The 26,865-nt window shown below is 27.4% G+C and overlaps 6 protein-coding genes across 37 annotated transcripts in view; 3 read left to right on the top strand and 3 right to left on the bottom strand.

The window, feature by feature from the left end:
* The window catches only part of LOC409051 (ankyrin-3), a 77,887-nt gene extending 73,842 nt beyond the window's left edge, over nucleotides 1-4,045 (bottom strand). For 13 of the 26 annotated variants that reach the window (XR_003304607.1, XR_003304622.1, XR_003304623.1 and 10 more), the window contains exons 1-2: nucleotides 3,836-4,043; nucleotides 1,661-2,003 (exon numbers count right to left, since the gene is read on the bottom strand). Coding sequence is in view for 8 of the 26 variants with exons in the window: in XM_026440449.1 (XP_026296234.1) it covers nucleotides 1,661-1,885 (225 nt within the window). In the remaining 18 variants the exon portion in view is untranslated. Of the gene's footprint in view, nucleotides 1-1,660; nucleotides 2,004-3,725; nucleotides 3,744-3,835 lie in introns of those variants that run through there. The other 13 variants (XR_003304611.1, XR_003304617.1, XR_003304619.1 and 10 more) reach the window with 3 other exon arrangements.
* A 2,438-nt stretch (nucleotides 4,046-6,483) lies between these two features.
* LOC102656444 (protein dopey homolog PFC0245c) lies at nucleotides 6,484-10,898 on the bottom strand. Its single transcript, XM_006565939.3, has 3 exons — nucleotides 10,545-10,898; nucleotides 9,319-9,499; nucleotides 6,484-8,918 (listed from the first exon to the last, which is right to left on the bottom strand). The coding sequence occupies exons 2-3, from the start codon at nucleotides 9,469-9,471 to the stop codon at nucleotides 6,522-6,524; spliced, it is 2,550 nt and encodes an 849-aa protein (XP_006566002.1). The 5' UTR covers nucleotides 9,472-9,499; nucleotides 10,545-10,898; the 3' UTR covers nucleotides 6,484-6,521.
* An 844-nt stretch (nucleotides 10,899-11,742) lies between these two features.
* LOC107964275 lies at nucleotides 11,743-13,324 on the top strand. Of its 2 annotated transcripts, none has more exons than XM_026440435.1 (3): nucleotides 11,743-12,059; nucleotides 12,267-12,419; nucleotides 12,571-13,324. In XM_026440435.1, the coding sequence occupies exons 1-3, from the start codon at nucleotides 11,987-11,989 to the stop codon at nucleotides 12,939-12,941; spliced, it is 597 nt and encodes a 198-aa protein (XP_026296220.1). In that variant the 5' UTR covers nucleotides 11,743-11,986; the 3' UTR covers nucleotides 12,942-13,324. The 2 variants fall into 2 exon arrangements, with proteins under 2 accessions (XP_026296220.1, XP_026296221.1); XM_026440436.1 differs by having other exon boundaries at nucleotides 11,746-11,918.
* LOC408799 (40S ribosomal protein S24) lies at nucleotides 13,164-15,728 on the bottom strand. 2 transcript variants are annotated; one of them, XR_410409.3, is made up of 5 exons: nucleotides 15,644-15,728; nucleotides 15,223-15,291; nucleotides 14,732-15,055; nucleotides 14,084-14,160; nucleotides 13,164-13,288 (listed from the first exon to the last, which is right to left on the bottom strand). XR_410409.3 is itself a non-coding variant. In XM_392330.7 (4 exons), exons 1-4 carry the CDS (start codon nucleotides 15,644-15,646, stop codon nucleotides 13,286-13,288), a joined length of 399 nt encoding a protein of 132 aa, XP_392330.1. In that variant the 5' UTR covers nucleotides 15,647-15,728; the 3' UTR covers nucleotides 13,165-13,285. The 2 variants fall into 2 exon arrangements, 1 of the variants encoding a protein (XP_392330.1); XM_392330.7 differs by lacking the exon at nucleotides 14,084-14,160 and having other exon boundaries at nucleotides 13,165-13,288.
* A 614-nt stretch (nucleotides 15,729-16,342) lies between these two features.
* LOC724368 (dnaJ homolog subfamily A member 1) lies at nucleotides 16,343-21,443 on the top strand. Of its 2 annotated transcripts, none has more exons than XM_006565940.3 (5): nucleotides 16,343-16,549; nucleotides 18,518-18,706; nucleotides 18,807-19,104; nucleotides 19,228-19,567; nucleotides 19,673-21,443. In XM_006565940.3, exons 2-5 carry the CDS (start codon nucleotides 18,575-18,577, stop codon nucleotides 20,100-20,102), a joined length of 1,200 nt encoding a protein of 399 aa, XP_006566003.1. In that variant the 5' UTR covers nucleotides 16,343-16,549; nucleotides 18,518-18,574; the 3' UTR covers nucleotides 20,103-21,443. The 2 variants fall into 2 exon arrangements, with proteins under 2 accessions (XP_006566003.1, XP_016767139.1); XM_016911650.2 differs by having other exon boundaries at nucleotides 16,369-16,549; nucleotides 18,521-18,706.
* Nucleotides 21,444-21,634: 191 nt separating this feature from the next.
* The window catches only part of LOC408801 (protein split ends), a 313,466-nt gene continuing 308,235 nt past the window's right edge, over nucleotides 21,635-26,865 (top strand). Inside the window, exon 1 of one of the 4 annotated variants that reach the window (XM_016911646.2) lies at nucleotides 21,635-25,236. In XM_016911646.2, the coding sequence (XP_016767135.2) occupies nucleotides 23,819-25,236 (1,418 nt within the window). In that variant the 5' untranslated portion in view covers nucleotides 21,635-23,818. The remainder of the gene's footprint in view (nucleotides 25,237-26,865) is intronic. The other 3 variants (XM_016911645.2, XM_006565427.3, XM_016911649.2) reach the window with 3 other exon arrangements.

Here is a 26,865-nt window from a genome sequence, read left to right as displayed (position 1 = left end):
ATGGTTCTCTTTTTTACACTTGTGTGTACACGATACTACCTACAGGCAGTGCCAATGAATATATTTGTATTGGGTTTGTATTGCGTTCGTATTAAAGTTTTCACGCGTATCGTAATTTTAAGTGAAAAACATTTGCTCGATCGTCCAGAAATCAGTTCCATTTTACGAACAAACTCGTTTTAATCTCAAATGTCAATTAATTTTGGAGTTGAATAGGTTATAAATAGAAACGAGTTCTCGCCGTGTATCACGTACAATACGTGTTTTTGGACTCGCAAAATCCTCTACGCGCACAACTTATATTCTCTATTTACAATTTTCACGATCTACAATCTACGTTAACCGTGACCTTTGGACTGGAACAATCAGCCATCAAAACCTAATACGTTAATGCAAAGTAAATGTAATAAGTTGGAAAACTCATTATATAGATAGTCTTGTAACTTCCATGTTCATATTTACTATGTTCTTCGAATTATTTCCGCAATTTATATTGTGATTAAATAAAATCATGACTTCTTCATGTTCAAGGTTATTATTCTTGTTTGCTTTTCTCTCATATGCATAATTACAATTTACTGTAAATACGCGTACAAATATTCCGAGTCATCTTTGACGAATCTAACGATCAATTATAATAATTGAATAACGATTGGAAAATTTTCGAAAAAAAAAAAAAAAAAATTTAATATAAATTCTTGAAATTTAAAATTAACGTTAAACTAATATTTTATTTAAGAAAAACCAATTTTTTTTTAAATAGCTATTACCGAATAAAGGAATCGTACGTTTTAATAAAACGAATTTATTAAATGTGCTGCGAAAGCAAGGAATGTATCTTTTATATTTTGATTAATTATCAAGAATTCTTTGTAAAAATTCTATTCTGAAATAGTGTAACAAAGAATATTATAACATCATCTTTATTGACTCAGATTGATTTAAATTTAAACAAGTATCCTCTGATCGATCCGAATAGAAATTTTATCGAGTGTATTTAAGTGAATAAACCGAGCAAATTGAATAGTTGTGCTATTCTTATTAAAATGAAGATTATGAATGAATTATAAAATCAATTATAAAATTGTTAAATCTCTTCTCCGCGCTTAATCTGTCAATCGTTACTATCAAATTGTTACGTAAGACAAATGGACAAATACAATTAAAAGTTGTATATACAAGTGTATACAAGCTGTAAAAGTGTATACAAGTGTATACAAGTTATTCCATGGATAAGTGTTATCCATCGATTGTCGTTGTAAACTGTTAGATGCGCCAAGCGGAAAGATCTAATGATCGCCTGTTTCTTACGGTACCGCCAAGTATACTGAAAACCGGATACACAGCTTCTAGTGTCATCTTTCTTTCATGAATATTAAATTACGGCATTTCATCAAAACTTCCTATGTTTCCTAATCTTTCTCTGTCGGTCTAGATCAACTAAAAGGAAGATACTTGCTTTATTTCTCTTAAATATAAACGTTCCCGTAATCTGAACCGGTGTTGAGTTACGAAGGAAAAAATTTACAGAAAACCGAGACACGTACGATGCTCGAATATGATTTAAAATTAATGATAAATCGGATATGACAAAATATTTGGTTAAAAAAAATTATGACGATAGTTTTAAAGAAATTGAAAGAGATATAATTTCTCTTACCTGTTTACCAGCGCGAGGTAACGTTTCCACGTTGGTACCGCCGACGACAGGCGCTTTTTCCGGTCCTCCATTCTGTTGGCTGACATTAATGTTGGCGTTAAGATTCGCATGTACGTTGGCATTAATATTGTTCACATTATCGGTAAGGTTCGTGTTCGTGTTTCCAACACCGGCATCCCCACCAGTGCCAGTTCCACCCCCGCACTTTCCTTCCTCGCCCGTCATCACTTCAGCCTCACCCTCCACCAGTTCACCCCTATCTCACCCTTTCGCGTTCCACGCCTCGAGCTTTCCTTCCGTTCACTGATTACCAATGTCGGTCCGCTGGCCAAAATCCGGATATCTATTCAAACGAGACGAGGCGAATCGTCGATCAGAAGAATGAACGGGTCAATCTACAGATTCGAGCCGAGCCGATTGGCTAATTCTCTCGGATCTTATTGCTCCTATCTCTTTCGTTTCGTCAGCTTTACTACCAGCTATACTACTGTCACGTCTATCTATAAAATATCGATCCTATTGGAAACTACTTCGAAAACGATAGGAAAAGGGTATATCTATGCTCGGGTAAAGGCTGTAACACAAAGCAAAGAACTGAAGAGTTTAAATCACAGGTTATAAATATTATAGAAACGTATTCCGAGTAATTAAAAAAAAATAATTGATCGTAATTTAACTCGATTAACATGTCATGTGCAAGAGTGCCCTTTCTTTTGCTGACACGCTACCGAAATTCATTAGAAAATGTAGAATTATTTTCGTTCACTGGTCGCCGCTATTTTTAGGATTCTCACCGCGCGATACGGGTGGTATAACGGTATATGACTAGCCAGTTCAAGCACGTTAGGAGGCAGACTTCACAAGATATGCCGATCGAGAACTAATCAATCAATGCAACGGGTATTTCTCGAAAATTAAAATAACCAAAACTGTACTGTCATTGGAAATAAACGTTTCCATCCACATTTTAACTGCATCACGAATTGAGCTCGTTTTCAACTACGGTTTAATTTTAGCCAATCTCACACAGGCCGGTTTCCACTGACGTTACCGAACTAACGGTCAAACAGCGTAAAACTTCTGTTACTGATCCAATCTACTCACGGCGGACAGATTATAGAAAATACTACCGTTCATTGGAAGAAACTGGGCAAAATAGTTTCTGGTAGCTGCGAGGAACTCGAGTAATCATACATGTAGCTCTATCGTCAGTAGTGGAACCAGGGAAAATCGATTCGGCCGTGCCCGTTTGAGCACTGCGCGCCTCTCAAGTATGCGAACCACCGCGATAAAAGCAGTGTCGCGCGGGATGATCGTTTTGATTCCCAAATATTCGAATGAGAGATATTTCGTATTTCATACGAGTAAAACTTGTATAGAAAATTTTGTTCAAAAGCATAATAACATTGTGTATTAAAATAGGAATCTGTAACGAACGTGATGACAAAATTATGATTGTAAAATTTGAAAGAAACGTTTTCTTATTCTTCTTTTATATCTTTCTTCATGTTAAATAAGAAGAAATTCTATAAATTCAAAATCAAAATACGTTAGCTTTCATTAAGTCTAGAAAAAATTCACATCTTATGTACAATAATGTATAAAACGTATTTGATATTTGTAAAAAAAACAGAAAAGAAAATAAATTCTGTTGTTGCTTCGTAAATGACTATTGTTTTTTATTACTAATGTCCGATTAGAGATTATCCACTGTATAAACAGAACAAAACAAAACCGATAGAAAATATATGAAAATGAAGACAAAATCATTCTTGAAAATATATAAATTTGAAAATTGAAATTTATGGATTGATTTTCAAATCACAATGTGTGATCGATATCAAACGAATCCACCATATTTCTTTAAAGCAGAATTTCTGCCTCAGGCTATTGTCCGAGTCACTGTGTACACATATATTGACTATGCCGGCCTTAGTTTCTTATTTTCTATAAAACTACACATTATATTCGATGATTAATATTTTAAAACTTTTCATAAACTTCGTTTCTTTCTATTTTCGTGACTGAATATACTGAATATACATGATCTATCAAAGCAAGCTACCTTGTCGAGGAATCATATATTAATCGAATCCTGATGCACCGAAAAATGACGCGATTAACCAAAGAGCTACAGGGTGTTTGTAGCGATATTTAGAATTCCCGAATACTAACCACAGGATACCGAGGCACTTTTCCCATTAAATGTTTCTTCACTGTCAAATCACACGAAGTTCCGTCATTTTTTTTCTACTTTCGCCGTTGCGCGAACCGAATCATATATATGTATATTAGTCGAAAGGATTCCGTCCGTTTAAGAAAGTTCTGAGCGTAACGCAACCACCCTCCTGGAAACTCCGTACGGCTTTGATCGGTTTTATAACTTCGATGGCGACGGGTACGCTCGAAGCGACGCCTGGTGATCATGTTTCAGATGCGCTGGCTATCCCCTCTTTTCAATCGAGCTTCCCGATTCCCATCACTGTGACTACTTCGTACATAAAGTTATAAGTAAAATTATATATGCAAATATTTTATTATATTAACTTAAATAATATTTAATTCAGTATCTATATATAAAAACAAAAAAATCAAATTGATATGCATACTGAGGGTTTTTAAAGAAAAACAATCTTGTTATTATTATTATTATTTTAAGTGATAAATTTCTTGCATGGAATCAATTTTGTATAATTAATTATCAAGAAATATTTCAATTTTTTTTCCAATAGAACAAAATTTATAAAGTTTTATATATTTTATGTATATTTAATTATATTTTATCATGTATACGTTTAATTTATAAGATTCTTTTTTTTATAAATAATGATTTTTTAATTTAAATATAATTCTAATAATCATATTTAATCATTATCCCATTATTCTATATATAAAATAAAAAATATATTTGTTTTTATATCTTTTACTATCAATCAATTCATGACATTGAAAGAATATTTTACCAATTTGCTAATTTTATCTTTAAATATGCCTAAATATTTTTTATTAGATTTATATATCAGTTATATATTAGGTTACATATTAATCCGAGGCAGAAACTTTAAACATTTTAAAATCATTCTAAATCATTCTAAGATTTTAAATTGTTAAATTGTTATTGTAATTTTTCTTATTTTTCGCAATATCTTTAGAGTATTTATTATATAAATATAAACATATTTCATTTTCTAACATATTTTGAATATAATGGATTTATGTATTAATTCTATTTCTATATTTAAAAATATAAAATATTTATAAATAAATCACCACTAAATTTAATTCGTCTTAATGCATGATGTCTTGAAAAATATTCATTATTCTTTTTCCATATAATATTAAGAATATTATAAAAATTGATTTTATAATCATTTTATAATCATCTCTATCAAAAATATCACAAGATAATGTAAAAATGAAATTATGTTTTTAAATATTTCAAACAAAAATTTGTTTTTTTTATTTATTTTATTTCAAAATCAATATTAATGCTATTAATATTACATTTACATTTTAGATAATTCTTTACAATTGCACTAAATATTTATTTAATAATTTTATTACATATTTATTATTATAATATTATAAAATAAATTATTAATTACATCAATAGTTTTTATATTTTTCTAAAGATATATATATAAAACTTATATTTATTAAAATATTCTAATATGATAATACCTAAGGAAAAAGATGAAAATATTTCGTGATTTATCGATACAAATGCAAGACAATTTAAATAAAAATGTATAAATAATAAAATAATATTTCTTAATTAAAACCATATCTTTAATAAAAAAATAAAAAGCATTATTTACTTTTTAATTAATTCTTAAATTCTAGTACAGAAAAATATAAAAAATTTTATCATATTTTAATTGTATTATTTATTTGTATTATTATTTTATATTTATTTATTCGTTAATATTTAAAGATGTGTTACATTAGGAATAATTTTAAGTAATAAATTAATAATAAATTTATTTAAATTTGTCATATTGAATTTAAAGAATAAGTATAAAAAATTTTTCTTATATCTTATACGTAATATTTATTTATTTATATAGTCAATAAAATTATTACAATCAATAATAATAATTGACTTTAAAAAAATATATTTTTTTGATAATACTAATTGTATGTTTCAAACAAAGTTTCAAACATTCGTGTCATCAATATTTTGCAGATAGATATTTTATAAAAAGTTTCATGACATAATTAAATAATGTATTTGGTAATTAATATAAATAAAACTATAATATTATTTATCATTAATTGAAATATATATATTCAATGAAAAAATTTTATTTCTTAAAAATTAAATGTAATGTAACTCGTCTTATCGTATTTATTTATAATAAACATTAAACTTTAATTAAGATTGAAATTCAGTTCAATTTTATGTACTTAAAAAATAAAAATTGTATGTAATGATAGTTCAAATTATGTATCTTCTTTATTCATCTTTAAATTACTTATACCTATATTTTCTATATATACAGTTATTTTTATATTTGACATAAATATAAACACAGTATTATATATATTCAACAATACATCTTTTTTTTATATAATAAATTAATGTATTATAATGCATTATATATTTTATATTATCATAAAGTGACATCTTGTAAAAATCGTTATTTACTTTTTTTTTAATTAAAAAAGAAGAAAAAATTGAAAAATAAATTGTGTCATTCATATTTATTTCATTTATTTGTTTCCTTTTCATATTAAATTATCTATTTAAACTGTTATTTCAATGTTTTTATTTTTATTATTATAATTTTATAATTTTTCACTTCTCTTTTATAAATATATAATATAAATTCATAAAAATTCATAAAATTCGTAAAAAATATTATACATTTAAATCATTGTTTGCTATAAGTGATATTTTATGATATTTGTGACATCTTTTTGTATGTTTTAATAAACTTTCTCTAGTGGTATATGTTCTTTTACAGACATGACAAGGAAATCCAAGTCCATAATGATATGCTTCATGCCTAGATTTCATAATATCAAATATTTTGTTATTACATAAGGAACAAATAGTTATTGCATGATCTGTATCAAAATGTATTTTCCGAGATGACGTACTAGAAAATCGTTTATAGCAACGAAAACATTGAAATGGCAATACAGAATCATGATGTTTTTGTCTTATATGATCATCAAATTTTTTATGTGAACTAAAAGAAATAGTACAATGAAAACAATTTATTTCCATTCGTACATCAATAAATTTTTTTCCTTCATTAACAGAACACTGATGTTTATTCCATGTAATACCATTAGAAAAACTAATTTTACAATAACCACATATCAAGTTCGAATTTGGATGGTGTTTATTAGTATGAATCTCAAGAGCTTTTTTAGTATAAAATTTATAACCACATACACAAATATTATATTTCTTAGTAAAGTTTTTTTTGATGCCATTAGATTGTTTATAATTACTTTTGGTAAGAATTTTTTTCTTCAAAAATTCTGAATTAATAGTTTTTTGGCAAGAATTATCATCTTGTTCTACTTTTACATTTTGTTCTTCTTTTTCTTTACAAAAATCATTTGTTTGTGAATCTTCTTCAATGTCAATATCAATATCTTCATCAGCAGATTGAATCTTTAAAATACTGTGTCTTTCACTATATTTAGATAATTCTGAAGTTTTGAGATCTTGTAATTGATCTTGTAATTCTATTTGGGTATTATTTTCTGAAATATTTGATGTATTAATATATTTTGCATTACGATATTTTGAATTAATGGAATCTTGCATTTTATTTTTATTTTTATTACTTCTGTCAATGATTTCATAAGAATTATTTTTTTTCTTTATTGTTATACTAATTCCAATTTCAGAATTTCTATCAGAATTATTTTGTATAACATATTGGCTTCTTATATTTACTTTGTTTTCTATAATTGGCTGTTTTAATCCATCTATTGAAGTACACTTTTTCTTATGTACAAATAATGTATGAGGATTACGAAATTTTCTACCACAAGAACAAATATTATTTTTATTTGATTTCTTCTTAATGTTATCTTTATTTTGCATATCTTCAGTTTGCCATTCTTTTTCTTTATTTTTAAATGATATTGAATCATCTTTATTACTGTGATTATTATTTGAATTTTCATTGGATATGTCATTTGAATTTAATTTTGATTTTAAATATAATGGAGAATTTAAATATTTATTATCAAATAAATGGAAATTTTCTTTTGTTTCTCCACGTTGACGATGATAACGCATATGTGTATAAAAACTACTAACTTTATAGCGACCAAGACAAATATCACATTGACGTGTATTATTTTCATCAACCTGCAAGTTCTTACTATTATTAACTTTATATCTTTTTCTAGAATTTGAATATTGTATATTTGATATTACTCTTTTCTTATTTTCAATAATTTCAAAAAATTTATTCTCATCATTAAGAACTCCTGTTTTTAATTTGTCTTTTAAATGATTAGATGTTTCATTTAAATTCTTTAACATAAAATCAGGTGATTCAATTTTATGATAATCAATTAAATGCTTTCTTATATCATTTACAGTCTTTTTGCATAATATACATGTTAATAAAGATATATGAGATTCTGAGATTATTTTTTCTTGTTTGAATTGTTTATTTAATACTTTTTTTTCTTGTTCATTTTTACCACATATAGTTTCATTGATATTTTTTTTTCTTCTTAAGTGCAAATCTGAAATAATTTTTTTATCATTTGATGTAGATTGTAATGATGTTCTTACATGTAATCTATTTTCATCTTTTTTTAATGAAACTTTTTCACTACAATCTACTTCTCTTTCAACAATATTAGAATTTTTTTCTTTCATTTTAACATTATCTTTTTGATATAAAACAGTATATCTTTTTCGTTTTGGTGGTATATAAATACCATGTACTTTTTCTGAATGAGATCTCAATCTTCGATTTTCAGTATATTGTTTTCCACATGTTAAACAATGAAATAATCTTTTTTTATATTTTATAGAAAATTTAAAATTTGGTAATTCAACATTACTGTTTTTTAATGGTGATTGATTTTGAATATATAATGGTTTTGAATTTATTTCTAATGGTAATGTATTAAGTGTATCAATTTTACTTTTATCTTGTACATTTTTTATTACTTTTAATGTCTCCCATATTTTATCACATCTTTCAAGTAAAATAATAGGATCCTTTATTTTGCATGGCATAATTAAAGGAATTGCTGATGTAATTTTTTCATCCTAAAATTTAAAAAATACAATTATTATATAAATTAAAATTTAAAAAAAAATTTGAATAATTATTTTAAAAATATTGTTTTTATTATTACATAATGTCAGAATGAAATATATACATCATAAAAAAGAAAATAAATAAATTTAAAATTCCCGCCAAAATTAATTTGAGATAACTGCCTATTCTTTCTTATTTTAAAAATTACAAACTTCATTATATCGTATTTTTTTTTTTATAATATCGAATTCACAATAAATTCTTAATAATATTACTATCTATATCTAATAGTATATTTTAAATTATTACGCAATAGATTTATTTTATAAATAAAAAAAGAGAAAATAAAATTATAAAAAAAACATATAATATAAAATATATTAAGAATAATAATAATCATATACTTACCTCATTCGGTATATTTTCATTTAAATTAGTTACACTAGAACATGTTGGTTCTACTTTTGGTATACTTATTAATAATGGTTTATGTTCAAATTCTTCAAAATATTCATCTTTAAAATGATTATCTTTTTGTTCAGAAGATACATTTTCGAACATTTTAATTCAAAATGTGAGAGATTAAAACCTAAATCAAATGTTAGTATCAATACATCTTGAATATAGTTATATACAAACTAATCGAAGCGAGCCGACATTTTGCTTTCTACTTCACTAAGTTTTCAATAAAGAAAAAAATATTATACATTATATATATTAATTAAAATAGTTAATTTTAATGATTATATTAATATATTTACTTAAAATATAAATTTTAACAATTTTTTTATTTTTTTAAATATAAAAAATAATTTATTATTAACATTTATATATATATATATATATATTTTTTATGTTATTATATTAACATAGTATAATATATAGATAATAATGTAATATATCTAATAATAATAATGAAACATTAATTTTTAAAAATATTTTCTTGATTAATCAATTCTTAATGATATATTAAATAGTAATTTTACATAAAAAAAATAAATTTATTCTTTTTTTTATTCATTAAACAAATTGGGACACAAATATTAATATATACATTTTTATAAAAATATATTTTTTTAAAAAGAAATATTTTAATTTTATTTGAATTAAATTAAAAATTAATTGATGAGAAAATTGAGATTTATTTATCAGGTATCAGATATTTATAAATTAATTGTCTTAATTTATTATTACTTTTTTGTCTTCCATATAAAGTAAAATTTTTAAATCAAGATTGTATATATCTTAAAATATTTTAAATATTGGCTCGACAGTTTTTGCATCATGTGTACCAACATAATTTAACTTCAAGAATTCATTAAATAATTGTTTAATCTTTTAAAAAGATTATGAATTATATTATACAGATTGTATGTTACAAATATAAATAAATTAATTTATTCAAATTTAATAGTTTTATATTTTTATTATAATTAATAAAAATAATATTATATTTCACATTAAATGATAGGTTGTGTTACGATACAATACTACAAATATCTTCTCACAGTAAAACTTTCTAACCTGTCATTAATTTTAACTATAATATAATTCTAATTATAAAAAAAAATATATAAAACTATATTATATATGTAAATTATGATGTATCAATTATATCTAAGTTCTATACTTACATTAAAAAATACATTGAGGTCTAAATTATATTCTAAACAATTTTACATTTTTACTCGTAAATGTGTAGAAAATGTATATAAAAAAAAAAAAGTTTCTTAAGGAATGATAACGTATTTTTAAATAAGAATCACTAAAGGTGTTAAATTAAACTAAAATCACAAATTTTTAAAAAATTTTAAGTATAATTAAGTATAATTTTAAGTACAATTTCAACGTGTCACTATGGATGAATCCACTTTTACATGTGATTGAATTTACTAGCTCTTCCGAACAAACTTTAGATTATATGATAGTTTATAATTCTAATTATGTGAAAAGAAAAAATAAATTAACATTTAATACAACACAAAGTTCCTACAAAAAAATTTTTAAAAATTATATGATATATTTATAAAAATAATTTATAAATTATAATATATAATCCAATTGTTTTGAACAATATACTTAATTAATACTATTAATGTAATACTTGTTAAATGACAAATAAGATTTTTTTTAATAAATTAAAAATGCTCATATTATTGCATGTAATTTATAACGAAGCAAAAATTAATGTATTTTTTTTATATACAGATTATATAAATAATATAAATAATAATTATAAAATTTAATAATTATTATTAAATAATTTGTGATAATAATAGTTACAAAAAAATGAAATTGCAGAAAATCATAATATTTGTTTTAATGTTGTATCAATCGATATCTAATTTTGTATTTTGGCCCATCACATAGAAAGTAATATAATATTATATTAGAAAATTCAATTTTTTTTGTAATTTAAAATAAAATTAATATACATATTTGTACGATATATGTATATATATTCTGCGTCACTACGTGTTGTAAATATTTTGTTGCAACAAAAATGATCTTTATTTTAATTAATTTTCAGTGGAAGAATAAAGAATAGTCAAATCCGTATTTATAAAAAATCGCTATCAGAAAATAGTAACATTTTTATTAATCAAAAATTCACAGGAAAATAATAATTCAGAATAATAATAATAATAAGAGAAATAATAACTTCTTCATGAATATCTAGTTAACCATTAGACGATTTTTTGTTGCTTTATCATTAATAAAATGTCAATTCAGTAAATTGAAATTTTATATTATATATGTTAAATATGTTTTAAAATATATTAAACTATTTGTATTATATTTTGAACATATATATATTTGAAAATATTTTGTATCATTTATTTTGATATTTTTTGTATATTATAGTTATAATATCAAAATCAAAATAAACAAGGTTATCAAAGTTGCATAACAGTATTGTTTCATATATCTGATCCGCGATAGAATTGTTGATAGAATTGTTGTACTAATTAGTATTTTCTTCCGGTACAATATGTATATATATAAAGGTATGAACATTTATTGAATCAGTGATTAGAGACATTTACTCAGTGAAATCAGTATTTAAAAAAAAAAAATGCATTTTTTTTCTATTACTTTATTATTATTTACTTTCAATTTATTTGCATCAATTAGAACTTGTGATAAAGGTATTACATATTTTCAAACGTTTTGTTAATGTTATATTAGTAATGAATTTTAATATATTTAAAAATAATATTTTCTTTAAATACTTAGATATACTTACAAAAAATTTCATTTCTTCATATCTTTATAATCATCTTATAAATTTATTTCTTAATGTACTTTGATATATAATTTTAAAACATGTGAATAATCAAAGTTTTTTATTATAGAAAACAATGGATTACAGACAGATTTTCAATATAATAATGAATTTTTTCAAGATATAAAAGATTGGTTTTGTAATTTAAAAAATCAAATTTATAAACAAATATTTGAAGTACAAAATAGATTAAGAAATTACGAATGGAAATTATTAAATTTATGTAAGGATTCCTATGTTTATAATTTCTTTGATAATTTTACATAAAAAATTGATTGAAATAAGATTAATTATTCTAAATATATAAAATTAAATTATTCTAAATATATTAATTTTTCATTAAATTTGTTAATTTTAATAATTATAAATTACAGCTATTTTATTTTTCAATTCTAATGAAGATTTGCGATTTCGAATTGGCAATTGGTATTTTATTCGGAAAGATTTTATGAATCAAAATGAATTCGAATATAATTCTGATGAATTTGATGTTACTTCTCAACCGCCCAGTACTATTCAGCCAAAAAATTCAATTGAAACTAATACTGAAATAACATCTGAAATTACAAACGATTTAGAAGTAACAAAATCTTTACCGAGTAACTTATTCACGACTATTTTAATACAAGAAATCGATGCGCAAACAACGATACAAACTACTGAGCAAGCGAATGAACAATCAAAAAACAATGAAGCTGATAACGATTTTACTCATAAAGGATCAGCAGAAGTTCTTATGGGATAATATAACATCCGAAAAAATAATAAAATTTTATGATTTCTTTAAACTTTACACTTTTATTAAAATTTTTAATTAAGATATTTTTATTTTTATATGAAAATGAACATTCGTTATCAGAATATGTTTATAATCATATAATATTTTCACAACAAATACTTATGGATAACTATTGTATAAATAAGGTGTGTGTGTATATATATATATATAAAAAAGAGTAATGCATTCAATTTTTTTCATCAAAAAGAATACACTTTTATTCCGTAAAACTTATCATAATTATCTGTGATAATAAATTATTATAATAATTTTTACGTCCATGTTGAACAAATTGTGATCTTCATGATGTTTTACTGTAATAAAAAATAAAAAAATAATATTATCAGTAACATATTTCCAATTTAATATTAATAAATTATGTTACATTCCATACATGCAAAACAATATTCTACTTCTAATAAAAGCATGAGATACAATGATGATGTATACATATATAATAATAAAAAAAGAAAAAGCTTCAATATAAGCTGAAATGTTTTTCTATTTGATTTTATATAAAATATATATGATTATATAAAATATTTTTTATATTTTTAAATGATAATAATGCTAATAATATATAATTATTTTACATTCTAAAAAAAAGGTTAATATTAATTTAAATTATCTCAAAATTATTCTTATATAATATTCAATTAATATTTTATACTTATCTATTTTATATTTACATCATATATGAAAAAAAATTAATATTAATTTTAGTTATTTTAAAAATAATTTTTTTATAATATTCAACTCAAATGCAAAAAATATATTAAAAATTAATGAAAATTATAATAAACAATTGATAATTACAAGATAAATGATTTTGATGATAATATAACTGATAATAATTAGATAATTAGATAATTTCATTATTTTTTCATAATTATTTTCATTTTAAATATGGTATATAAAATTTTAAATACAAAAAAATTAAAAAAGCATTTTTTACAATGAATGAAATATGCACTAAACTAAATAAAAATTCCACTAAAATTTATATTACTTTAGGACTATAATACAAGACAAATTCAAGCAAATCTAAAAAAGGGAAATCAAGAAAACATATAAAAGGGAAACTGAAACCTAGACTTTTGCATGCTGACCATATATATGAGCATCATAATTAAGTTCCCTCTTGAGACTTGTAGTACAAATGATGAGCATTTGACTACTTCTTTCCCTAGAATGTAAATAAAAAGCGTATACCACTGAATAGCATGCAAAACTTAAATATATATTTTATAGACATTATATATAAAATTTGAATGATTTAAGACCTAAAATAATAATTAATAAAAACAGTAATATTTTCTTTTTTATAAAACTTAAATATAAACATGGTTATTTATTTTATATTTTAATTTTCAAGAATTTTGTTTAAATAAAATAACAAAAATAAATAAAAAATTTTATTCATTACGATTGATTTTAATTTTTTTGATTTAAATTTAATATATATAAAATATTTAATTTTTTGTTATTTATTGCTACATATTGGTATATTTCTAAATCTTAATGAATCTTAATGAATATTTACAAAAAAAAAATTAACATAAAAAAATTAATATAAATCATAAATAAATATTAATATTAATAAATATATATATATATATTAATATTTTAATATAAGAATAAAAATTTTTTAAAGAAATTTTATTATTTTTAGTTATAATGATAATTAGATAATAAATAATTATATAGATGTAAATAGATAGAATAATTTACAAAAAATAATTAAAATATTATTTTACCTTCTTAGATGCAGCTCCTACTTTACTCTTCTTTGTACCTCTAACTTTCTTCATTCTGTTTTTACGTTCTTTACGTTGCTTTCTTGTTTGTTTTTGTTTTTCAAATAGTCCATGCCTAGCTAACCTATATTTAGGTTCAAATTTTTTTGCAAAGTCCAATGTATCATAAATTAATGCAAATCCAGTTGATTTACCACCACCAAAATTAGTTTGAAAACCAAACACAAAAACTACATCTGGTGTAACTTTGTACATTTTAGCTAGTTTTTCACGTATTTCTGTTTTTCGAACTGATGGATGACCTGGATGAAATACATCTACAACCTGAAGATTTTATAAAAATATAATTATTAATAATATTTTTATTTTTTATCTATTAATTGATTATCTATAATAATATAATTATACACGTATAATAATATGAAAGTAAAAAATAAAAATCTAAATAGATATTAACTTAATTTGAAAAAAATAAAAATATAAATACATACCATTTGTTTTCGGCATAGTAACCGATTGCTCATGAACTTTCTAGTTCTAATTGTAACTGCACCTTCCGTCTATAACGAAGAACAATGACACAATTTTAAGGTTATATTTTGTTTAACATTACTCTTATTGGAATTACTAATTATTAATTTTAAGGAAAAACATTTAAAATGAGTAAAATTAGTTGACATAGTAGTTTTATTTATATAGTTATTTTTATTTATATTTTATTTTTTATTAATGGTATTATATTTTTAGATGAATAATTTATGCTACATCAATATAAATATTGCATAAAAACAAAATGATATCAATAAATCATATTTGTTAAAAGATAATTATACATTATTAATAACATTTTAAATACATATTATATATTTTCTTCAATGATTAATCGATAATTTTAGGATACGAAATACGTACCATTTTGTTCGATTATCGTACCGCCAGCAAAAGGAGAATTTCGGAAATGTGCAGCGCTATCTATGATGGTTTTATAATTATCCTGTATGTAAACTTAAAAATTTATTTATTCTTTCTTATATTAAAAATATAATTAAAAAATTTAATTTATTAATTTTAATAATTTATAAAAAAATGATACAATATTATTAAATATTTAAAATATTATAAAATTATTATAATATGAAATACATAATAATATAACTATTTTTTGTATAGGGATTTTAAATATTTTGCTATAATAAAATCTAGAGCTTTCAAAATATAATATAATCATAATATATTCAAAATTTAATTTTGATTATAATATGATTAAATAAAATGTAATTTATAAAAAAATAAAATTTAAATTATTTAAAATAATGTACATATAATTATTATTTTATTGAAAATACAGAAATAAGAAAATTTTCAATATAATTGGATTTATAGATTTGTAATTAGATTAAAAAATATATATATATATCTTTTAATAAATTTTTTAATAAAAATTATAATTTTTATTACAATTTTAAAATATATAAAAATTTTCTAACATTATTTAATATGTTCATTCGTTTTAGTATAAAAAAAAAAATATTTATTTGCTACTTTATCGATAAAGTATTAGAATATACATTGTGAAATTCTTAGGAAGACCGTAATAGCATTTGGCGCTGACTGCAATTCTCTGTCTACCTGATTGGTTCCCTTTCGAGTAACGTCCATTACTCTCCTAGGAAGTTTCGAGAACGGGTACAAGCAAGCAGTAATATTGGTGAGAGTTCTATTCGCTTACAACAGTTCGTCAAATACTATTACGTGGAGTGAGACGAGGCTTCACGGCACGGATATTTTCCACGAGTGGCTTCCTTTCTGCTGATACAGGTAGGATTAAACATTGATAATCGAGAATTTTAGAATATTTTAGAATATATGCGCAGATGAATGGAATTTCCACCGTTGAATCTTGCGATCGATTGCGAACTCGTGAATTTTTCTTGGGATTGAAATTCATATAGCAGTAACATGCAGAATCAATTTACGACATAACATTTGAAATTATTACAGAATATTGGCCTAATTTTAGAACTTTTTCAATGATTCTGAAATTGAAGTGGACATTTGAAGGTTGAATAATAATTGTATGCATGCTTAAACATATTGTATATTACGAAATACGCGTAAATGAATTTTATCATAGTATAAGTTATGCTCTTCCATGACTCGCACTTTAACGTTGAAAAATGGTGGATGTTCCTATTGCCTACTCGTGTCAATACCAAACGTGGTTGAACTTGCAAAGTATATCTGTCATTTAGTCGTAATAAATTATAATAACTTCAATTTCGCTTATATTATTTAGATTACAAATTAAAATTAATTTTTTATTTGAGAAAATTATAATTTTGATATTTTTTCTTTTTTCTTATCTAATTTTTAACCGGTAGTCCAAGCTTTTTCTGGCTACCTATATGTATGTATGTGTATATATGCTAGCAGAAAGATCTAGAAAGTGTGGTGTTCTTTGTTCACAACACGGCAAACACTGCGTTAAATTGAAACGAGTTTTAATTTTTTGTTCATGTCAATTAATTACATTTTATTATTTTAAAATGAATCTCGTCGCCATTTTGAAACCAAACACGCACATGGATACAATTCGTTGTACTTTTTCTATGAGTAAATAATTAATGTATTTTGAAGTTTAAATATATTGAATGTAACTTTTATTCAACATAAATTTAAGTAATTTTGTAATCGTTTAATATATATATTTATTTGTGTTATATCATTATTAAAATTACAAGTACTTGAAGTTCAAGGTCAGTACACATAATTCTTATATTTAAAATGCATATCATTATGTATACTATATATAAAAATTAACATTTTTATATTTCGTTTTTATATTTCATAAAAAAAAAAAAATAGTTAAATTATATTTGATAAATTATAAATAATTTATAAAATATATATATTATTCATAATGTAATATGAAATTTAATACTATTTAATTTTGTAAATATTGCATTTAGTTAATAAATTTTTTAAGTTTTAGTAACTTTATACAATTAATATATCTTATAATCTTTTGAATAATTATGATATTATTATTATTATTTTTTAGTATTTGATTTTTTTTTTAAATTTAAATTTAGAAAATTAAAATATTTAATAAAAATTATAAATAAATAAAACTAAATAAATAATTTATTGAAGATAGTATAAAAATTCCTTTTAAAATATATTATAATTTATAATATATAATATTATTTATTTATGTTATTATTTATTATTGTGTATTATTTAATAAAAATTATAAATAAATAGAACTAAGTAAATAATTTATTGAAGATAGTATAAAAATTCCTTTTAAAATATATTATAATTTATAATATTATTTATTTATGTTATAACATATTTGTCTAAAATATTAAATATGTTTATCTATTATTATATTTTATTAAATTATATTTATATAATTTGTAAAATTTATTTTAATAAATGTACATGATTTTGATATTATTTTTTGGTAAAATACATTTATTATGATTATATATATTATAAAAAAAATTATAAATTATAATATTTATAAAAAAAATATTATTAAACATTAAATAAAATTATATATGTAAATTATGTACATTTATTAACATAAATAGAATTTTTTATTTAATTTTATTGAATTAAAATTATATTCTGTATATTGGAAAGAATAATTAATTATTATTTATTATTTCCTTATTTAATGAGTTGTTATATATATCATAGAAGATATTAGATTAAAATAAATAATATTTTAAATTAACAATTTTTAAAATATATAATTCTTTTATTTTATTTGATGTTTAGCAGGAAAAATACTACTGTAATAATTGAACATCATTAGAAGAAAATAAATCAGTAAAAATGGTAAAAGAAACTACATTTTATGATGTATTGGGTGTAAAACCTGGATGTACACAAGAAGATTTAAAGAAAGCTTATAGAAAACTTGCACTGAAATATCATCCTGATAAAAATCCTAATGAAGGAGAAAAAGTTGGTATTTTTAATCTTAATATTATTTTTAATCTATATATTAAGTATCTAAAATATTACAATTTATATTAATGTATTATATTTTATTTTCTCATTATAGTTTAAACAAATTTCACAAGCATATGAAGTTTTGTCAAATCCTGAAAAGAAACGAATTTATGATCAAGGTGGAGAACAAGCTTTAAAAGAAGGAGGAGCAGGTGGCAATGTATTCTCTTCACCGCGAGACATATTTGATATGTTCTTTGGTGGAGGTTTAGGAGGAAGAAGTGGTCGCAGGAGAGAACACAGAGGACAAGATGTTATACATCAGTTATCTGTATCGTTGGAGGAATTGTATAAGGGAACTGTTCGCAAATTAGCATTACAAAAAAATGTTATTTGTGATAAATGCGAAGGTATATATTATTTGTGTAATAATATATATATATATATATATATATATATATATATATATATTATTTTTTATAAATTGAAAATTATGTAATATATTACAAATATACTAAAATTCTTTATATTAGGTATCGGTGGAAAGAAAGGTTCTGTGGAACAATGTTCAACATGTCATGGTTCTGGCATGCAAGTTCAAATACAACAATTGGGTCCTGGAATGTTGCAGCATTTACAAACTATATGTGTAGACTGCAAAGGTCAAGGGGATCGCATAAATCCACGTGATCGTTGTAAACAATGCGGTGGTAGAAAAACTATTAGAGATAGAAAAATTTTGGAAGTTCATGTTGATCCAGGTATGGTACATAATCAGAAGATCGTCTTTGCTGGAGAAGGTGATCAAGAACCAGATTATGAGCCAGGAGATATTGTTATTCTTCTTGAAGAAAAAGAACATGAAGTTTTCAAGTAAGTAATTATGTAATTGTTATATTTAATTTTGTTATATTTTGTTATGTTTATTGTTATGATTATATTGATTATATTGATTATTATAATATTTTTTTTTTTTAGACGTTCGCGTCATGATTTAATTATGAGGATGCAATTAGAACTTGTAGAAGCTCTGTGTGGATTTCAGAAAGTTATTCGCACTTTAGATGGAAGAGATTTAGTAATAACCTCATATCCTGGAACTGTTGTAAAGCACGGAGACTTAAAGTGCATTCTAAATGAAGGAATGCCAATTTATAAAGATCCTTTCACACATGGCAGGCTTATAATTCAATTTGTAGTGAATTTCCCGAAATCTATGGACCCTTCCGTCATTCCAACACTTGAACAATGCCTACCACCAAGAGAAGAAGTTATAATTCCAGAAGGAGCGGAAGACTGTTCTCTTATGGATTTGGATCCAGAACAAGAAGTAAGGCGAAGAGAACAACGAGAAGCGTATGAGGAAGACGAAAGAGGTTCTTCAGGTGTCCAATGTGCCACAAATTAATTTCAATTACATCAGTCTCACAATAAATATGGTCATTCTTTCATTTTAAACTTTTGTCCCATTCGCTTGATTCTGAACCATATGTTATTAACAGAAGAATGAAAAAATGCGGACATATAACAAAGTTTTTCAAGACAGATGAAAAGAATCTGAGAAAAATGTTTAGATATGTGCACGACTGTGAAAGCTACGACTACAGAATCACTAATGATACTAATATAAAGATCATTCATAAATATTGAATTGTATAGGAAACCTTTAATGCTGTTGATGGTACATTTATTATCACTTCTAAATTAAATTATAAATTCTGGTGAAAACTGGTAAACTGATTACAAATTAGTTCATTGCTTGCTGTAGAGAAGTATTTAAAAAGATGTACTTATCATTAAGAAAAGTGATAAGGAAAGCTGACTTTACTCAACATCTAATGCAACATCGTGTATCGTTAATAGTGAACATAATCAACTATATCATGTAACGCTGAACATTCTGATTATTTTCTGCTATTTGTGAATTTCTTTCTATTTAACGATTTTCGATACTGATCGATACGCGCATACTAAATGCTAGAAATAAAGTTAGACAGTCAAATTAGTACCTTACCTGTATTCGTATTCCCTAAAGTTCTTTAAATTATTAGTATTTGATTATAATACCAAGTTTCAGAATTTAACTCGATGTCTGTATTAGTAACGACGAGATTATAAAAATAGTACGAAATATATTGGTGAATATTCTATTATAACAAATATATATGCTATAATTTTGGTTATAAAATTTCAAAATTACTTATTTCTTTTTTTCAATTATTTCATTATACGTAGGTAGTGTTTAATTTGTTTATAATCTCATATTGGCATATAATGATACCAAGAAAAATATTTTGTTTATTTTGAAACATATAATCCAAGAAAAAAGTGTGGTATCAGTGTGTAAAACAGGACTATTGCGCGTATTCATTGTTTGTTGTAATAAAGAAAAGATATTCCAGTATTTATATAATCATAATACTGGAATCAAAGTAAAATTATTTCTAAAAATGTATCTAATAATGTAAAGAGGCTACTCTCTTAATCATTATAATGTGTTTCATATACTCTTTGAAGTTGAATAGTGCGCGTGAACAAATGTCCAATTTAATGATCGCCTGCATTAAATTAAACACGCCTTCACATTCACGTAATTTACTGTATACAAGGTCATGTACTCGTCCGCAAATACTATAGCGAATTTAAATAGACGCGTATTATAATCTTATTTATTATACATAGATAAATTGGTGATTGATTAGAACATTTCTGAATCGTCTCAAATAAATTGGAAAACGTATAATGTCAAGTATGTCAAAAAAAAAAAAAAAGTTGTTATAAAATTTGACCTTTGATCCCTCATGCATGTTATGCTTCAATTTTCTTTACATTATATCATATTTATATTATTTAACAAATTTATTTTTTTAAATTCTTAAATTTTACTTAATTATCAGTACATTTGTGAAAATAATCGAATATTATAGAATATTTGAATAATTTTTATCGAGAGATATATGTGAAAGACTTGTTAAACACTTATATAAATTTAAACGGTATACGCATGCGAGTATATTAAATGGTGGCATTCGTGGGAAGTAACAATGTTAACGTGCCTTTGAGTTACGTAGAATAGCCTAACGATGGCGATATAATCGCAGCGAGGGTCGATGTTTTTGTAACGTGCGTATACGAGTGCCCGAAAGCCAGCCGTCGAGATGCCGCAAAGGTTTCTGGGTATGCGGAGGGAGCCATATTTTTCCAATATCAGTTACGCGAAAACAGCGTACGCATAGGATCTGCAGAATGGAGTTTCGCTCAATAGTTTATGTCGAAGAAGTGTTTTACGAAAGGAAGTGATTACGAAGTAAACGACGAGGGATCAGTGCGAGAAAGCGAGGAAACTGTGTTAGTCAGAATATAATAAGCGTACGTTTCCACGCGATCAAGAAGTGAGGTTCGGTGAAAACGATGAGCGCGGCCCGCGCAGGTGTTCGAGTCGAGAAGAGGGTTAGTTAACTTAACCCGAGTTCGTAACCGCGACCGGTGGTAGTGGTGGTAGTACTAGTGGTGGTGGTGGAGGCAGTGGTGGTGGTGGTGGTGGTGGTGCTACTGCTGCTGTGACGATGACACAGCGTCATAACACGACGTACGTCCGTCCGTGCGATTTAACGTGAATTGTTACGGCAATATAAAGTGTTTTTTATACCGAGAGTGTATTCGCGCCATTACCGATCGAGCGAGCCGTGGCTCGGTCACGATTAACCTTTACGTATTCAGTGTCGAAGAAAATGGCTTTCTTCTATAGTGTGTGAACGAAGATTCAAAATAGCATATTTTTTTTAGTGACAGTGGCTTATAATGACATAATTGAGTGGTATTCATTAATCGAAAAGTGCGTCTATGTGAAACGGAGTAATTAGAACTGCGACCACGAATAAAGCGACAAGACCATGGCAATGACACAACGACCTTAACTATTTATCCGACAAAATTAAATTTTTCTCATTTACAAACGTAGTACTATTTTCACCAAAGTTGACTTGGATGTTGTTCGTCGATCTACAACATTCGCTAAAATTTCCTACTTTAAACGCAGTTTTCCAGCGTAACCTACTATACCGCGTTACGTATAACAGCGTGTTCAAGAGTCTAGGTTAGTTGAATGCTTGGCCCCATTGTGTTGTTTGAACGCGACTGAATCGGTAAACGAGACAAATGAATGAATCGTCGCTTTGTAAATCAACCTTGTAAATGACAACAGACGCGTAATTTTCTAATAAACAATGTTATTATTTACTGTACGTCAAACGGGTATTTGGGAATGGAAATTTTAAAAGAAATTATTCTTTTTTTATTTTTTTTTGCTCCAAATGTCATAGAATTTATTTAAGAATATACGATTTACTATAAGTAATTATCCAATTTTTTTAAATGTTTTCTCATAGAAGAAATCTCTTATTCCATACGAATATAAAAAAAAGTAAAATAACGTTTTCATTTTCGAAACGAATTATTTTTCACGAAAATATATATCGATCAAATGGAAAAATGTTGATCTATCATTTATGATCTATTATCATATTGTTTTCTATGATATATAATCATCGAACAAAGAGAATAATACCGATCATTTTACCGTGATTTCCGATTTTACATTAAAATTACGAACAATCAACGAAACTAGTACGATGGTAGAGTATACCAATCACAAGAGAGAGGTTAGACGGGCATTGACCGGTGAATAGCGCGTGTCTTTCGTCCGACGGATACTCTCTAATTTCAAAATCTTGGCACCGTTGTTATAGTCTGTGATCATCTACGAAGAAAGTGTTTGTGAGCGTGTTCGCGATTTAAAAAATTTATCGAGAAATTAAAAAAAAAAGAGAGAGAGAGAGAACGATCGGTGAACCGTCCATCTCTGGTATGCGGTGTACGGTGAAGCCAAGGATGTCGAATAACAAGATCGTGTATGGCAGGTGTGAGATTCGAATGATCGATGAGCGTACGTGGGCAAGAGGAACGACCGATAGAAAGCGGTGGATTTCGGTGGTGGTAGACGCGTGATCATTTCCGTTTATGGGAGGATGCGGCAGAACCTGGAGGTATCTCCACGTAGGCGTGCTACCTGCGTCCCAGTGATGTCCGTGTCGGGGTTACTTGCAGCGCTGCTGGACCTGGACCATGGCCGGCAAGCCTGAGCAGCCGTCCACACACCCTGCTCTCCCGACTCACGGACATCAGCATCAACACCACCACCATAATCAACAACAACAACAACAACAACAACAGCAACAGCAACAACAGCAACAAGAACATCCTCAACACGCACAGGGGATTCAACAGAATAGCGTTCTAGTCTACGTTTCGGGGGAGAATTTTGCGTACGCGACGGCGGTCGGTCAGAATGCCGCCGCCGCTGCTGCTGCTGCTACCGCAGTCGGCTATCAGTCTCCACAGCAGGCAACGTACGCCGGCATTCTGCCGCCGCAGGTGGCGACGGCGGCGGCGACGTTTCCCGCCAAAACCGCCATTTACTGCAACGATAACAACGGCACCGTTGGAACTACAACGGTCAACAATTGTTGCCGGTTAAAACCGCTCGAATATGTGTCCACCGATGGAGAGTCGAGCCGATCGGCACGATCCGTGTCCACCGGTAACACCGAAGACGAAGAAGATTATGGATCGATCGTGTCCAACAACGGTTTACTGTACAGACAGACGACGAATCTGGTTCAAACGACCGGCACGTCCACGACCACCACGATGACGTGTGTGGCGGCGGCGTGCGACGGCAAAAATCCGGAAAACCGAAATCCATTGGAAAACGATTCGAGCAATACCGAGAACCTCGCAACGAACAACGTGGAGCCGATCTGTAGGGTGAACGTCGGTGAAATGCTACCCAACAAATTATTTCCAACGAGGATTCACGGCGACGTTTATCCATCGGGGGCGAGATTGACCGACGGTTACAACGGTGGCGGTAGTCAGATCGCGCAAGGGAATCCCGGGGAGGGTTGCGTCGGTGTTTTAAGCGACGACGCCTGTGTCGCGTACGTACGAAACGAACCGTCTCAAGGGTCCGCGAGTGTTTTTCAAGGCGACAGTGTGGAACAACGTAGCATCAATATGGAGGAGAAAAGCCGGCAACAGGACGGTTTCGATAACCAAACCGGCTCGTCGCTCTCTTCGTCCGGTTCGAATGTCGGTGTCGTCAGTAGTGGTGGCGGTAGTGTTGTCGTTATCGGTAGTGGTGGTAGTGGTGCGACTAGCTGTGACTCTGTCCGATCTGATACCGGTGAATCGTCCACGTATAGCAGCCTGAGCAGCCCCGAAAGTCAAAGTCAATCGGCACACGATGGTTTGTCTGCCGCGTCGGTTAACGGCGGCGGTTCGTGCGCGCAGCAGGCTGCGCGTCAGCCGCCGCTTTCGCGCATCAACAATTCGAACAATAACAACGTCGTTCAACAAAATGTAGTGCTGACAATGAACGGTAGTGCGGTGGTTACGCAGCAACAGCAGCATCAGCAACAAGCGATTACGGTACCACGTGGATGGAAAAGGATATGCACCAACGGCGTCATCATTTATATCAGGTCAGTCTTAAATTCCAACCATTTCTAGTTCGATCGTGTATTATAACCTCACTTTTTTCAATTTCGTTATATTGCGTAACATTTTTGAGTCAAAAACTATACGTTTTATCGCGTTTTATTTTCGTTTTATTATGCCACGTTATCGAATATAAACGAGAAAATGATTTCGCACTTTTTTTTTTTTGGAATAAAAGCGATGATCGCGTAACGAAAAAATTTCACTCCTATCCGCGTTATTGAGAATCGAGTTCACCGGGGTTTATCTTAATGGTTTGCGGGTTAGTAGCATCGATCCGCAGTTAAATACTCTTTGCTAGAACTTTAATTTCGCTAATGGAATTAAACTGCGTCCAGCTCGAGCAAATAAGATTAGCGAAACGACTGGTAAATTAAGATAAAAACCCGGAGGCAGTGCCACGTGAGGGACAACCCTCGTTCCGCGTGCGCGGTTATACGCAACGTGAAAATTGTGACGGGAAACGTTGTTCAAAAAATGACTTTACGAAATTCGTTCGAATATGATAAAGCGTGTAGGGCGACCGAGTTTCATCATCTAAGCGTGGAGACACTTCGCCTCTTCTCTCTCGTAGATCTTAAAAAGATTTTGTCCTCTTTCCGTTCTTTGTAATCTTTCCCAACGTTCGGGTAAAAAACACGAATTTTCTGGGAGCCAAGGCTCTCCTCCCTCCCCCGTTGAACGCCCCCTTTCCCTTCGTCATTTCACCACGCTGAAAGCGAAGGCGTCTTCCTTCTAACCCCTCATTGTACTTTTATGGCTCTTTTCAAAGTCCGTTCGAGGGTCACTTTCATCTTTTCCACCGCGCCTTTTTTACGGCTGTCCCCGCCAAGATGCTACGCATCCTCCACCGTCTTCCTTTGCCTTCCCCGTCTATTTTCCACCTTTTTCGTTTTTTAAGGGGACATTTGTTCCGTTTGTGCGAAACGTGTAGAAATTGTACGGATTAAATTCTCCGAGTACCGCGCGGATAAATTAAATTTTTTACGCGGTTTACAGCGTTGATAAAATATATTTTTCTTTTCCTTTTTTTTGAGAATAGCGCATAATTACGAGAAAAATATTCGAACGTCGCTCCTAAATAAATGTAGAACTGTAACGTGCTAGTCGAGATGGCAGCGGAGATTCACCATTCCCTTAGGTGGATGAGTTTGGGGGTTTTCGACAATCGCGCAACGTGATTTTACACGGATCACCCGGGATCAAGTGTGACGAGACTTAGCCATCATCTCTTTGCGCGAAACGAGGAAAGTCGATTCCTCCTCGAGGTGGCTGCGGGCGCAAAGGGCATCGCCTCGTGGCATTAATCGGCATGTGGTAAAGAAGAGATCTGACCTGCTCTGTCCCAAACCTTGTTAAAACGATCCTTCCTGGGCTGGCAACAGTCACGGTTTAAATGACGTTTAAAGGGCCCCGACAAACAATGCTTCGTTCCTTTCAACGCTGAATGACCCTAGCCCACTGGCCCATCTTTTTTTCGACAGGAAAAGAAACTGGACGCACGGTCCTCTGATTTATTATTCGTATTCTTTCCTTGCCGTTTTTTTCTCGGAACGAATCGGAGTACGGGGCGAGATGCACACTCCACTTCGCCGCGCAACCCATTCCCTTTC

Source organism: Apis mellifera, linkage group LG4 (genome assembly GCF_003254395.2).
Source record: "Apis mellifera strain DH4 linkage group LG4, Amel_HAv3.1, whole genome shotgun sequence".
NCBI lineage: Eukaryota > Metazoa > Arthropoda > Insecta > Hymenoptera > Apidae > Apis > Apis mellifera.
Note: the sequence above shows the minus strand (reverse complement) of the source record. Positions and strands in the feature narration are given on the sequence as shown.